At 50.7% G+C, this 13,082-nt stretch overlaps 1 protein-coding gene across 7 annotated transcripts in view; it reads right to left on the bottom strand.

Annotated features, from left to right (window-relative positions):
* Positions 1–5,763: 5,763 nt before the first annotated feature.
* The window catches only part of Ndst1 (N-deacetylase and N-sulfotransferase 1), a 63,307-nt gene continuing 55,988 nt past the window's right edge, over positions 5,764–13,082 (bottom strand). For all 7 annotated transcript variants that reach the window (XM_021150970.1, XM_021150973.1, XM_029471719.1 and 4 more), the window contains exons 13-15: positions 12,679–12,788; positions 11,269–11,371; positions 5,764–10,643 (exon numbers count right to left, since the gene is read on the bottom strand). In XM_021150970.1, coding sequence (XP_021006629.1) covers positions 10,524–10,643; positions 11,269–11,371; positions 12,679–12,788 — 333 coding nt within the window. In that variant the 3' untranslated portion in view covers positions 5,764–10,523. The remainder of the gene's footprint in view (positions 10,644–11,268; positions 11,372–12,678; positions 12,789–13,082) is intronic.

Below are 13,082 nucleotides of genomic sequence, written 5' to 3' on the forward strand. Positions count from 1 at the left end.
CTGGAAACAACCCAGATGTCCCACAACAGAAAAATGGATGTGGAAAATGTGGTTCATTTACACAATGGAATACTACTCAGCTATTAAGAACGAGGACATCTGAGTTTTGCAGGCAAATGGATGGAACTAGAAAATATCATCCTGAGTGAGGTAACTCAGACCCAAAAGGACATGTATGGTATGTACTCACTACTAAGTGGATATTAGCCAAAAAAAAAAAAAAAGACAGAATACCCAAGACACAGTCCACAGAACTCAAAAAGGTCAACAAGCTGAAGGGCCCAAGTGAGGACACCTCAGTCACACTTGGGAGAGAGAAGAAAGCAATCACAAGTAGGGAGGGAAGGAGGGACCTGGGAGAGAAAGTGGATGGGGGGAGCGGAGGGGGGGGGGAGAAGGAAATCTGACCTCTTCCAGCTTTTTAAGAGTTTGAGGGAGGGGCTAGGAAGATGGCTTCAACAGTTGAGAGCACTGACTGCTCTTCCAGAGGTCCTGAGTTCAATTCCCAGCAACCTCATGGAGGGCTCACAACCATCTGTAATGAGATTTGATGCCCTCTTCAAGTGTGTCTGAAGACAGTGATGTGGGGAGAACTGGCAGTGATGGCGCCTCCTTAGCATTCTGCTTTTCTTTGCTGGGAAGTTTTGGGGTGTTTTGATTTGCTCGGTTAGAGTGTGGGCTGGGCATGTGGCTCAGTTGGTAGAGTGCTCCTATAGCGTGCAGCCCTGGGTTGATTCCTCAGAACTGCAAAATCCGAGCGTGATGGGGCATGCCTGTGATCTCAGAGCTTGAGAGGTGGAGGCGGGGAGATCACAGGGACACAGCATCCTCAGCTGGACAGCTCAAGGACAGCCTGGAACCATGAGAGTCTGTGTCAAAGAAAAACAAAACCATCACTTCTCCACCTTGTGGCTAAGACCAAGTGTTTGTCTGATGGGTTGGTCAGTGGCCAGCTGGTTGACTGATCTGGAGGGGAGAGGTCTTGCTATCTAGCCCAAGTGGGCCTCAAATGAGTGATAATTTTCCTGCCTCTATCTCTGGAGTGTGCACCAGTATGGCAGACTCTTGTTGGGAGTGTTTTGATCTCTGGCTGTGTTTCCTGGCTCTGTCTACTGGATGGCCCATGGCTTCTGGGCATCTCTAGGAATTTGTCCCCTTCACCTAAGCTCTCCAGTGTGTTAGTGTGCGGCTGTCCCCGTGGTCTCCCAAGCTCCCTTTGTTTCTGTGCTGGTCAGCAGCTGTATCTGTACATCAAGGACCATTCTCAGAGTCCCAGATCACCAAACCCTTCCATTCCAACAGTCCTGGGAAAAACCATCCAACGTACTGTTTCTATGCAGGATGGGCCCTCGGACCAATGTGGCAGTGCTGCTTCAGGCTCAGAGATGGGGGCTATGTGGACTGGACACCGAGAACTGGAGAAGACTGCCTGCCTGGCACACTTCCTACACAGCAGGCTTCTACAGTGAGTGCTTGGTGTCTAGACGCCTCATAACTCCCAGAAGGCTGTTTAGGCTTCTGTTACCCAAGTCACATTTTACAAATGGGGAGCCAAGTCACCTGCTCCAAACCACATGGCCAATACCTGCCCAGATTTGAGATCGGATCTATCCTTTTGAAATGTTTTGATGGCCATGCCAGCAGCTTATCTTTCACAGAATGAGTAGATGGGATAAAGGCTGAGAAGGAACGGCTCCATCTTCTTTAGGCACTGTGGTAAGGAGCCTCTCTCCCGGCCTCAGTGCAAGGCGGCAGATTGCCCTGCACTGGTGCCCAGGGGCTCTGTGGAAAACAACAGAGAATAATCTGTCTGCTTGGCTGTTTACACATGTAAAACAATTCTGGGAACACCTACAGAGCCAGCAGTGGTGGCTTCCGCTGAAGCAGTGCTCTGGGGAATGAACATTAGTACACCCTGCTAAACTTCTGCTGGTTTTATTTTGGGTTGCTGAAAATATATACTTCTAAGGTCCTAAGGTGGCCTGTCCTGAGCTGCCTGACCAGTCCTGGGAGGAACAGAGTCAAGCATAGGGAGTTGTCCCACTCTGTCCCTAAGGACATTTCACATTTCTTCTCTGAAGGCCAGAGCCATTTCCCAGCCTCGGCCCCAGGAGGCAGGATCACAGAAGGGACTCCTGTCAGCCACACTGGCCATTATCTAAGATCTCTGGACTTCAGGTTTTTGGATCTCCAATAGAGGGCCTAGTTACAAATACTCAGAGGACAGCTCCTAGGAGCAGACAGAGTGCCTGGCCAACATGTAGAAGGCATCTTTTTCGTACGTGTTTAATGTCTGCCTGCCTTAGGGTAACGCTGCCTCATATTATTAACTACAAGCCCAGTAGTTTGAGAAACCTTTGAAAAAGTGGGCTGAGAGCGCCGCCTGGTGGGCGCATCCTAGACTGTACCTTATACACACACCAAAATTCAGCTTGCTTTCTTCTCTGTTACCCCTAAATATTTCAGTGTATACTTACTATGTAGACCCTCAAACTCATGGCAATCCTCCTGCCTAAGCAGGTGCAGGTGTGACAGGCATGAATCACTAGACTCTGCTTCAGTGTGTGGGTACCCTTGACAACAACCAACTCCTAAATACCAAGATAATAGAACCAAGAGTGTGATTTCTAAGAGAAGACTATTCCCTAGACAGTACAGTCTAGATTCACAAATTGATCTTCATAGCTAATTATTTAATGGTTCAGGTTTGTTTCTGGGATTGTCTGTGACAAATGGAGGCCAGGTCAGTATTCTTCAGTCCCAAGCTGTTACTTAGCTTTGCCACTGTTGGAGTTTCAGATAGTTACTTGGGAAAATGTCTTGATGGGGTTGTGTGTCTTCCTCTTGGTTGGTGATTTCACAGGTAGAAAGCTAGGTCCTCGGGGCACGTCATCAGGGCCACATAATGTCAGACTTTCCAATATTGGTGATTACAACTCCCCACCCCACCCCACCCCCACCGTGAGAGAGGGACCACCACCAAGGGGCTTGCCTGTAGTTAGTCAGGCACTCAGTCTGGGGGGCTTGACATGTTCAGGACACATGGCAAAGTCTCCCATTAGCATCCTGGGCCTGCTCAGAACCCTTCCTAGGAGGAGGCTGAGAGCTGTGTGGGGGCAGCACTGGCTCCCCAGTGCACCATCCCAAGTCAAGCTGTCTTGAACCTCCTTTTCTGCTTCCTCTGGAGTTTTGATTCTGCAATTGATGTCTCAGCAGAGGCTAAAGGCCCCTTAGAAAACTCTCCTAACTGCCCTCTCCCTCGTCCAGAAACAGCCAGGGCAGTGGGTTTGATGGGGCACACCTTTGTATTTCAGTGAAAACATACTCTAACACACAAGTGGTCACACTGTATGGATGAGTCACGAAGAAACTGCCCAAGATTTGGAGACTGCGGTAATTAGTGCGCATGTGTGCAGATGTGTGTGCAGATGTATCTCCATACATGTGGAGACTGGACATATTGTCGAGTGTTGTTTCATAGCTGTTAGCCACTCTTCTCTCATTTGTCTGACGGTCAGGCAAGCTAGCATGACTGTTCAGCAAGGTCCAGAGAGCCACCTGCCTCTTCCACATCATGGGATTGCAAGCATATGCCACCAAGATCAGATTTAAAAACAACAACATGGGTTCTGAGGTCCCAGTGTTTGATGTCATATGGATCTCCTCCTATCAGGGCTCTTCCTGGTACTTTGCTCTTATGAAACATTTTACCTGTGCCGTTATTTATTTATTTTTTTTTTGTCAACTTGACACAAGCTAGAGTCACTTGAGGAGAGGGAACCTCTTTTTTGAGAGACTTTGGATATTTTAAAGAGACCGAACTTTTTTTTTTTTAAGACTCTAGGACTTTTAAATGTTAAAGTTTGACACTGTGGTATTAACATGACATCTTAGGGACAAGAAAGAAGAGGTTGCAATGTAAGAGTGATGTATTTATGTGTCGTGGTTTAAAGGGGTCAGCTGTGTTGGTTCTCCTGTCCACCTGACACAAGCCAGAGTTGCCTTAGAAAACGGAACCTCAACTGAGAAACTGTCCCATTCAGACTGGCCCGTAGGCAAGCCTGTGGAACCTTTCCTTGATGTTTGGTGGAAAAAAGGGCACAGCCTGTTGTCGGAACTGCCGCTAGGCCAGTGGTCCTGAGCATACAAGTAGACTGAGCAAGCCAGGAAGCAGCACCGCTCTATCATCATCTCCACTTTAGTTCCTGCTTCCTTCAAGTTCCGACTCTGCTTCCCTCAGTGCTGGGCTGTAAGGTGTGCGCTGACAAACCATTTCCTTCCAGGTTGCTTTTGGTCACAGTGTTTATGGAAGCCAAAGAACCCACACTAGAACACGACCCTAAGGCTTTTCCAGGAACTTTGTGTCTTTCAGAGGCTTGGAGCACTTGGTTAACTCGTATCCTGAGTGGATGCTTCGGGGCTAGAGGGACTGAGGGACCCTTAGTTCGCTGAGCTGTTAGCATTGTGCAGCTCTTGAGAATGCTGCGAACGGCTGGGCTAGGTTTTTCTATTTCAAGGAATCTTAGAATTCCAGAATAGTTGGAGGATAGATAGGTAGACAGGGAGATGATAAGATAGATAGATGGGTGGGTGGGTGGATGATGTATAGACAGACAGACAGATGAGAATAAGCTGAGCTGCTCACACTCACTCCAACTAGAGCACACCAGCCTTAGCTGTCTTCCTATTCCTCACTGTCTTCACAGGCTCAGCACCCCATCTGCACCAAGCCTTCTGTGTCTGCCCCTGGTAACAAAGCTCCCGCTCTTCCGCTGTGACGTCTCACGACACTTGCTGCTGGCCAAGCCGAGAGGCTGCTGCACATGGGGAGCTCTGTATGCCCACCTGGAACCTAGGCTCTCTTCTCCTCCCAAGTGTTTCCAAAATGCCTGCCCTCCTCTTTTCAAGGTGGGGAGGGGGGAGTTCTTCCCTGGCACATACATAGGAGCTTGGTTCCCGGAGCTTTCTGAGCTCCAGAGTGTCTTGAGTACACACTGCTCCATTTCACTCCCACAAGTTCTGGGTAAGTGGGTTTGGACAAGGCTCCCAGAATAACCACTTCTCAAGAGGATTCTGGGATTGGGCCTAGCTTCCTGCCCTGCAGACATCAGGACAGAATCTCTCTGCTGGGAAGCCTCTGGTCCTCGCTAGGATAATCTCGAGGCAGACAGGTCCCTAGTGAGCTGGCGGGTGCGGGGGGTGGGGGGTGGGGGGCTCAACAATCACTCATTTTACCTGAGAGTTTCTTGGGTAGTGAGGGACCTGTGGAACCTCCCACCTGAGTCTGGGTCCCTAGAAGCAGAGCATTCAGTGTACAGGAGATACGTTCAAAGTGCCTTGTCCATCCCTGCTGTAGGTCAATCTCTAAAGCCAGGGCCTGGGAATCTGCATTTCAGGCACACACTCTAGGTGAGGCCACTAAGTCCAACTTATTCCATATCCTAAAGGACAAGGGAACTACTGATCACAGAATAAAAGCAGCATGTCCCCAGTCCAGCTTCTGAGGGTCCTCTGGGGACAGTGGTTGCACCCAAGCACTCTGAGATCCCTGTGCCCAAAAGCTCTTAGTCATCTGAGAGCCCCGAGGCTGCCCTGGGGTAGGTCTCTGCCTTATTCGAAAAGGCATCAAGTTAGAGCCCAGGGGAAATGGTCTGTCTTGGCCAAGTCAGGATGCAAGTTGGGCAAACTTAGGCCATGACACAAACCTCCTATCTCCACCTTCCCTTGTAGGCAAAGGTCAGACACAAGAATGAGACCCACATGTACAAACAGAATCCCATTTTATTAGCAGTTAGTTCAAGATTGTACATTAATGGAGGAAAGTTCCCACATTTAACACAACCCAAAACGGCTGGTTCAAGAGCCCTCTTCAGTGAGCTAGGTAGCATGCCCTCTGTGAGCCCTCCCCACCCCTCCAGGGAAGGAAACCTCTGCCTGCTTCCCACATGTGCCCCCCACCCACTCAGTTGGCCCTCTTCTCTCCCCAGGAAATAACATGAATTTCATGCACAAATTACAAAAAGAGCCCTCTTACCCATAAGAAAAGCTAGCTCAGTCATAGAAAACCCTTTCCTCTGGGATCCTCCTCCAGGCCAGGGAGAGAGGTTGAGGGGAGCTTCTTAGGTGAAACATTTCAGGGAGTCTCCCCTGGCCTTCCCGCTGGCCCTCAGTCATTGCCCGGCTACTCAGAGCTGGCAAGGATATCAAGCCCACAGCCAGACAACCCTAACCCCAGCACTGCATGGAAGGCCTGGGGGTGGGAGGGGTGGGGGCAGACTCCTAGCCTCAGATCACACAGAGCACAGCTGCCTCTTGTGTGGATGTGAAACCCCCTGCTGAAGCCTCCATCTCCATTTATGGAGGAAGACCTTCACGTGACTGCCTGCTGCACCCAGTGCTCTTCTCAGGCCTCTGCCTAGAGGACACCTTTCTCCTAGGCCTTCCCTGTCATAGCTTGAGGTCTCATCCCTGCTCCAGTGCACACTGACCATCTAGAGAATGAAGACCCCAGGACCACAGAACAGAAGCAGGGAAACCAAAACACAGACAGAAAAGGGAAGAGATGGAGAAAGACCGATGCTGTGCTTAGCATGGGGCAGCCGGGCTCCTCTAAGCTGTGCCTAGCCTGGCCCTCCAGGGTCAGTCCAGCAGGACCATCCCACCCCACAGAGCCCTCAACCCCTACCCAATGTGATGTTGCCTCTTTGGGGAGGAGCTCTTTCCCCTCCCCCAAGCTGGTTTGGCCCTCACTTGGGGGGCTGTGGAAGGAGGCTCACTACAGGCAAGAGGAAATGCCACATCCACACAAGAAGGAGAATGACCCTTGAAAGCCTGTGGGCTAGCTACAAGAGGAAACAATCAGATCTGGAATGTGGGACTTCTAGACGACGACATACCCTCTGCCTTAAAAAGAATACCATTTGGGGGATGGGAGAAGTGGCACACACATTTAATCCCAGAACTCAGGAGGCAGAGGCAGATGGATCTCTGAGTTCAAAGCCAGCCTGGTTCACATAACATTTTCCAGGACAGCCAGATTTACATGATGAGACCATGTCTCAAAAACACAAACAAAATACCATTTTGAACTGGGCCGGGTAAGTGCAGACATTTAATCTCAGCTTTTGAGAGTCAAGTGGATCTCTATGAGTTCCAGGGCTAACCTGGTCTGCATAACAAATTCCAGGCTAGCCAGGGCTATATAATGAGACCTTGTCTCAAACAAACAAAAACCAAACTTTTTTTTTTTTTTTTAATGAGTTGGGCAGAGGGAAAACTTTTTAGCTTTCAAAGAAACTTTTTAATAACATACAATGTTCTTGCCCTGACTGGATCCAATACTAAAATAATGGGGTATAATGGGGGTTGGGAGACAACCTTAGGTACAGACTAGACAATGGCTGTTAGTGGGACAGGGCTACTGTCTTGGCTGTGGCACTGGCTGGTCTGGTAGAAGGCCCTACCTCTTAGGGCAACACTAGGGATAAATAGTCTCATGATACTGCAACTTACTTTTAAAACATACGTACATGTATATAGAGAGAAAACAAACTGGCAAATGCTAACCTCCTTCAGTCTAGATGAAGGGTGGCTGGCAGTCACAGCCCAACGGTGAGACGGTTCTGAGATTGCTCTTGCCACTCACACACCTGGGGGTGGGGGGCTCTAGGGTGGGGCAGGCCAGGACTTCTCCTCTGGAAATGAGCAGACTCACAAGCACCCACTGCTCATACATCGAGGTTTGAAAGGTCCATTTTAGCTTCGTCCTCATCCCCTATGCTCGCCGAGGTACCTGCCCCATAGAAAGCTCTAGAACCTGGAATGAATGAGGCAGCTGCCGGTGAGCTGCACCCATAAGGCAAACGCTGTTGGTAGAGACTGAAGAAGGGACAGGGTGTGGCCTGAACAACAGAAGTAATTTCCTTCCAACTTGTTTTGTGTTTTTCCAAACGTTTCCAGTCAATCAGTGGACATTGTAGTTGAGAGATACTAAGATGAACGTATCTACTTCCCAAGACCCCACATCTGCAACTTGTGGCAGCCTCTAAGCCCAACACTAAAACGGACACAGCAGCAGTCTCCAGGGCCTTCGAGGGAAATGGACCAGAGAGAACCACTCCCCTGCTCTGCCAGGGTCTCAAACCTGCTTGCTTTCACTGGAGGCCAGAAGCAGAGACTAACAGAGCTGCATGCTATCTAAAGGCCACTCCAACCATCTAACTCAGCTCTCACAGGGTCTCAGAGTACCTTTCAGAATATAGGAGCCATCTTCACTGACAGATGGGAAGTGTGGCTAAGGGCATGCATGCTGACCTAACCCTGAGTCTGGTTCTAGTTTCTTGACAGGGCATTTGAGCATATCACATAGGGACTGAGATCCACAGGTTCCAAGACCCCAGTGAGAAACATGATGTGACATGGCTCTCTGCACACCAAAACCATGCACGCAGGTCCCTCTGAGCATCCCACACTCTCCACCACAGTGGAGAACTCCAGGAGGGAATAGCTCATAATGAAGACGACCCCAGCTAGTAAGATGGATGGACTCTGGAAACAAGAGAACACAGCGGGAAAAGTGCAGGTTTTGGAAGGGAAGGCTCAAAGGCACCTGGCTGGGAAAGAGTGGTTTGTCCCCATGTCCTGGAATGACCACAGCTATGTGACTGAGGGACAGATGGGACCTGGAACACAGTAGGGTCCCGAAGGCAGGCTCAGAGGCAGTGTGGTACTGGAAGAGCACGGGGCTCAGAATCAGGGGCCTGAATTTAGCTCTTGGCACTGCTTCCAACAGCTCTGTGACATTGACCAAGGCCACCTCCCATGCCTGGACCCACTTTGTGCCCGTCTTGGGACCCTTGCATGGTCAGGATGTCAGAACGGATGGCTGGTGGATACTGGACTGGCAGTTGAAGGGATGTGGGGGCTTGGGGTAGCAGGAAGAGGAAATCCAACCTCAGTCACTTCACATTGTTAAAAGGGGGACAGAAACAGAATCCAAACAGAAACCAGCCAAAGACCCTGTGTCTTCAGGGACTGGAGACAGTTCTGTGGGTCCCTGTGGGCACCCTACTCCAAAGCAGACCCCAACCTAGCACCATGTGACAGGGGAGGGAGAGGCCAGCTCAGGGCCCCAGGTCTCCCACCCCAGGCCAGCCTTTCCCTGTGGCCCAAACACCCCACGGCCACTAGGCTTTGTAAAGCCATACTATTTTGGGAGAGCTGGTCTTCCTTTCCATCTTAGCATCTCTGGTCCCTCTGCAGAAGAGGGAAGAAGGACCCTTCAAGACTTTGCCCTGAGGCCTGGGTGCTCACAGACACTCACCTTCCTTTCCACCTCACTCTCTAGCATTAAGATACGACATTCTTTGAGGCTAGGGCTTGCCATCATTGTATATGACTGAATTAAAAACAAACCCAACCAAAAAAAATATATAATATATATATACACATTTCATATATATATATATATATATAAAACACAGTGCGACCCCAGCACCCAGGGTATAAACTCTGGCACCAAGAAAAAAAAAAACACAAAATATTAAAATACTTTAGCTTCTTAGTATTTGGGAGGTTAGGGGGTCTCTGGGGACCCTCGGCCACAGGTTGCTAGGCAAAGCAGCGGACAGCACTGCTTGCTGACTGCCATGTCTGCTGGGCCGAGGCGGCAGCTGTGAAATAATCTATGTACATGGGACTATGAACACTGGCAGACTCCTGACTCGCCTCAGCCTTTACCACAGGAAACACCACATGTCACATCCAGGTGAGCAGGACGGGGCCGAGGCCCACGTCTCTGGGCCCAGTGGCATGGCAGTGGCCCAGGGCCTACAAGAGACCATGAGCACTAGGTGGATACAATAGGGACCAGAGAGTCTTTTCCCAAAGGGGAGATGAGATGTGATAATAACCCAAATACAGAGTCGTATGTCCTCTCAAGATGGCCACCCTCACATTCAGTCTAATGAGTGCATCTGGGTGCCTAGCTAAACCCTGGCAGGGCCTGGCTCAAAACCCTCAGGGACATGCCCAGTCGTCCTCCCTGGTTGGGCGAAAGGCCCAGCTGCGCTCTTCCCCTTTACTGTCCGAAGGACAGAAGAACTATGGCAGCTAATACTGAGGGGACATCCTGATGGAGCAGCGGGGGGGGGGGGGGGGATGACAAAGGACAGGACAGGAACGGTAGGACACGGTGAGGGACAGGAGAGAGCCTCCAGGACTCCTCCTACCAGGAAATGACCTTCCAACAACAGGAAGTGCTCTCCCCAGGCAAGGAGGCTGCGCAGGAACGGAATGGACCCCCAGGTACCACAGAGGTCCCACGGGCCACGCATCCAGCGGTGGATGCTCTGAGGCGCTTGCAGACCTGCCTGGGCTTCCGGCCCCTGGGGGCCTCAGCAGAGTATTGCTCGTCGCTTTTGGCTGGCTGGGCCCAGCTTCCTTCTCGGCAGGTCAGTCTGGCTCAGTGTGAGGCAGGACATCCCTGCGAACACAAGCGTTCTGGCTGGCTGTGGTGGCCAAGGCTACCTGGTGTTCTGGAGGTCTTCCCGCAGCCAGGTGGGCAGTGTCTGGCCCATCTTATACAGCAGCTTAGAGAGCTCAATGTTGTGGTCCCGGTAGTAATCCTTGAGGAAGGCTCGGGACTGCAATGGGAAGAAAGCTCAGGTCAGGGGTGACATGCCAATATATGATCCCCTCCGTAACACCACACTCTGTCCTATAGAGATGCTTCCAGATGCTCACGTGGGAGGGGCACCAAAACACAACACCCAAGGTCAAAACCCACAGCAGACAAGAGAGCATTCATCAAAGCTAACGACAAAAAGGAAAAAGAAAAGAAAACCAAGATCGGTCTGTGACTTGTGACCTTCCTGAACGTGCTTTCTTACAATGTTCTCCCCTGCGAGGGTGGGCCATCTCTCCCTTCCCCGGGTTTAAATCCTGGGGTATGGCCCTTAACTCTACCCATCTAGTCTATGCCCACACCCCTTGCTCAGGATGCCCAGTGCATGTGTGGGTACCCCTGTCTTAGACTCTGCTTCCTAGCGTGTGGAGGCACCCACAGTGCCACCCACGCTAGAATTAACCAACACTTGTGTGGCTAAAGAAACACTGACCACCCCTATAGCCAACCCTATCTCCTTCTCTAGAGGATGACTGCTGTGTAAGAGTTCCAAGGCCACTGCCATACTCAAGGGTAAAGAGAAAAGGCCTCCCCAAATACGGACTCCCCCCACCCAGCAGCTTGAGACCATACCCCCCACTCACATCCAAGTCCATCTCTGGATATTTCCGTCCCTTGCTTTTTCCCAGACACTTGGTTTTTCCTCCTTCAAGCAGTTGGCACCAAAATCCCTTCTTTGGATCAAACCTGAAGAGGTCAGAAGCCTATAGGTTAGCGATCTGCCCTCCCTCCTCAAGGCCACGTCCTTGTTCTGGCGTGTGGTCTCCTCCACTCTATCACTATGCTGCCTGACACTTGCCATCTGTAGCTCGTGCTGGCTTGGGCACGTGCCTTTCTCCATGTCCTACGTCACTCTGGTCCAGGCTGCGCAGCTCCCGTTCCTTCTGTAATCCCTGTGGACTCTTTCCAATCCCACATAATCTAGGGAGACAGTTGCTGAGCAGTCCCTAACTTGATACACAGCAGGGTTTGTTTGTTTTCTTTTGTGATGAAACCAAGATTTCTTTTTTTTTTTTTTAGATTTCTTTATTTATTATTTATTATATGTAAGTACACTGTCGCTGTCTTCAGATGCACCAGAAGAGGGAGTCAGATCTCATTACGGGTGGTTATGAGCCACCATGTGGTTGCTGGGATTTGAACTTCGGACCTTCGGAAGAGCAGTCGGGTGCTCTTACCCACTGAGCCATCTCACCAGCCCCTGAAACCAAGATTTCTTTAACCCCCAAATTTCAAGATGGCAGCAGCCACATAGAGAACATGTGCTACAAACCGGCGTGGATCCCAGAGTAGCTCACACTTCTCACTCAGTCCAGCAATCCAATCCTCGGAAACATGAGCAATTCTCCTTAGCCCCACCTCCAGAGTGACAAGTGGAGACTCCAAAACCCAGAGGACTTGTCAAAAGCTGCAGAACTCAGCGATGAAGAAAACCAAACGGAATGGTCCTACTCGGTCCTAACCAAATACCAGCAACAGAGCGGCCTCCGCTCAGGGCGCTATGGCTTCCGGCCTCCACAAGAAGCACCGCCTTCTGTCCCAGCTCTGATATCCTTGCCGGTGAGGAGGTAAAACTCCCAGGAAAGCAGCCAATGAGGACAAATGTATTCCCCTCTCCTGGGACATGCTACCTGTCGGGGCACAGCACTGGGAAGCAGCCTCCCCAGACCCAAGCCCCTGCGGCCTAGGCTGCCGCTTACTATGTAGCTACCTTGTTTAGACAAGAGCCCAGCTTGCACTGAAGAGAATGTTCCAAGGTGGAGAGCACAGGAGAGTCACTGCGCCCTTCTCCTAAGACCAAAGCTTTACTTCCGTGGCTGAAGCCATCTGAACACTCACTTCTCTGTTACAGAGTCATCGCGGGGAAGAAGTGCATGTTTTCTTACTAACTTGAATCAACCCTTGGTCTCTCCCAGCCAATCAAACCTTTGTTTTCCTGGCCCAGACTCGGGGCCAGGGAAACCAACTCATGCAAAGGCCAAGGCAACACTTACGCCAAGGTTTTATGGTAGTCAACAGTGCTGGTCACCCCGAGGAATTTCTGCACTGTGTCCATGACTTTGGCAGGTTCTGTTCGCAGCAGTTTGCCATCCAAGACCAAGATCTGGAGACAGAAAGGGAAAGGGCAATCTGGATGTATTTCATCCCATGGCAAAGTGTCCATGCCCACTGCAGCAATAGCCTGGCTGTAAACACAGGACCCTAAACATCCAGAGTTACCCCAACTCCGCATCCTCTGCCAAGGATATACATGCTCAACTCCTTGCCCACTGCCAGCTCCCCATCTTATTCTCTCCCAGAATCTAAGCTGTCAGCAAAGCTGCCCCTGCTCCCCACACCCCTGCAATGCCCTCATGTCCCTGCTCCCCACACCCCTGCTCCCTACACCCCTGCTCCC

Source organism: Mus caroli, chromosome 18, assembly GCF_900094665.2.
Source record: "Mus caroli chromosome 18, CAROLI_EIJ_v1.1, whole genome shotgun sequence".
In the NCBI taxonomy this organism is placed as follows: domain Eukaryota; kingdom Metazoa; phylum Chordata; class Mammalia; order Rodentia; family Muridae; genus Mus; species Mus caroli.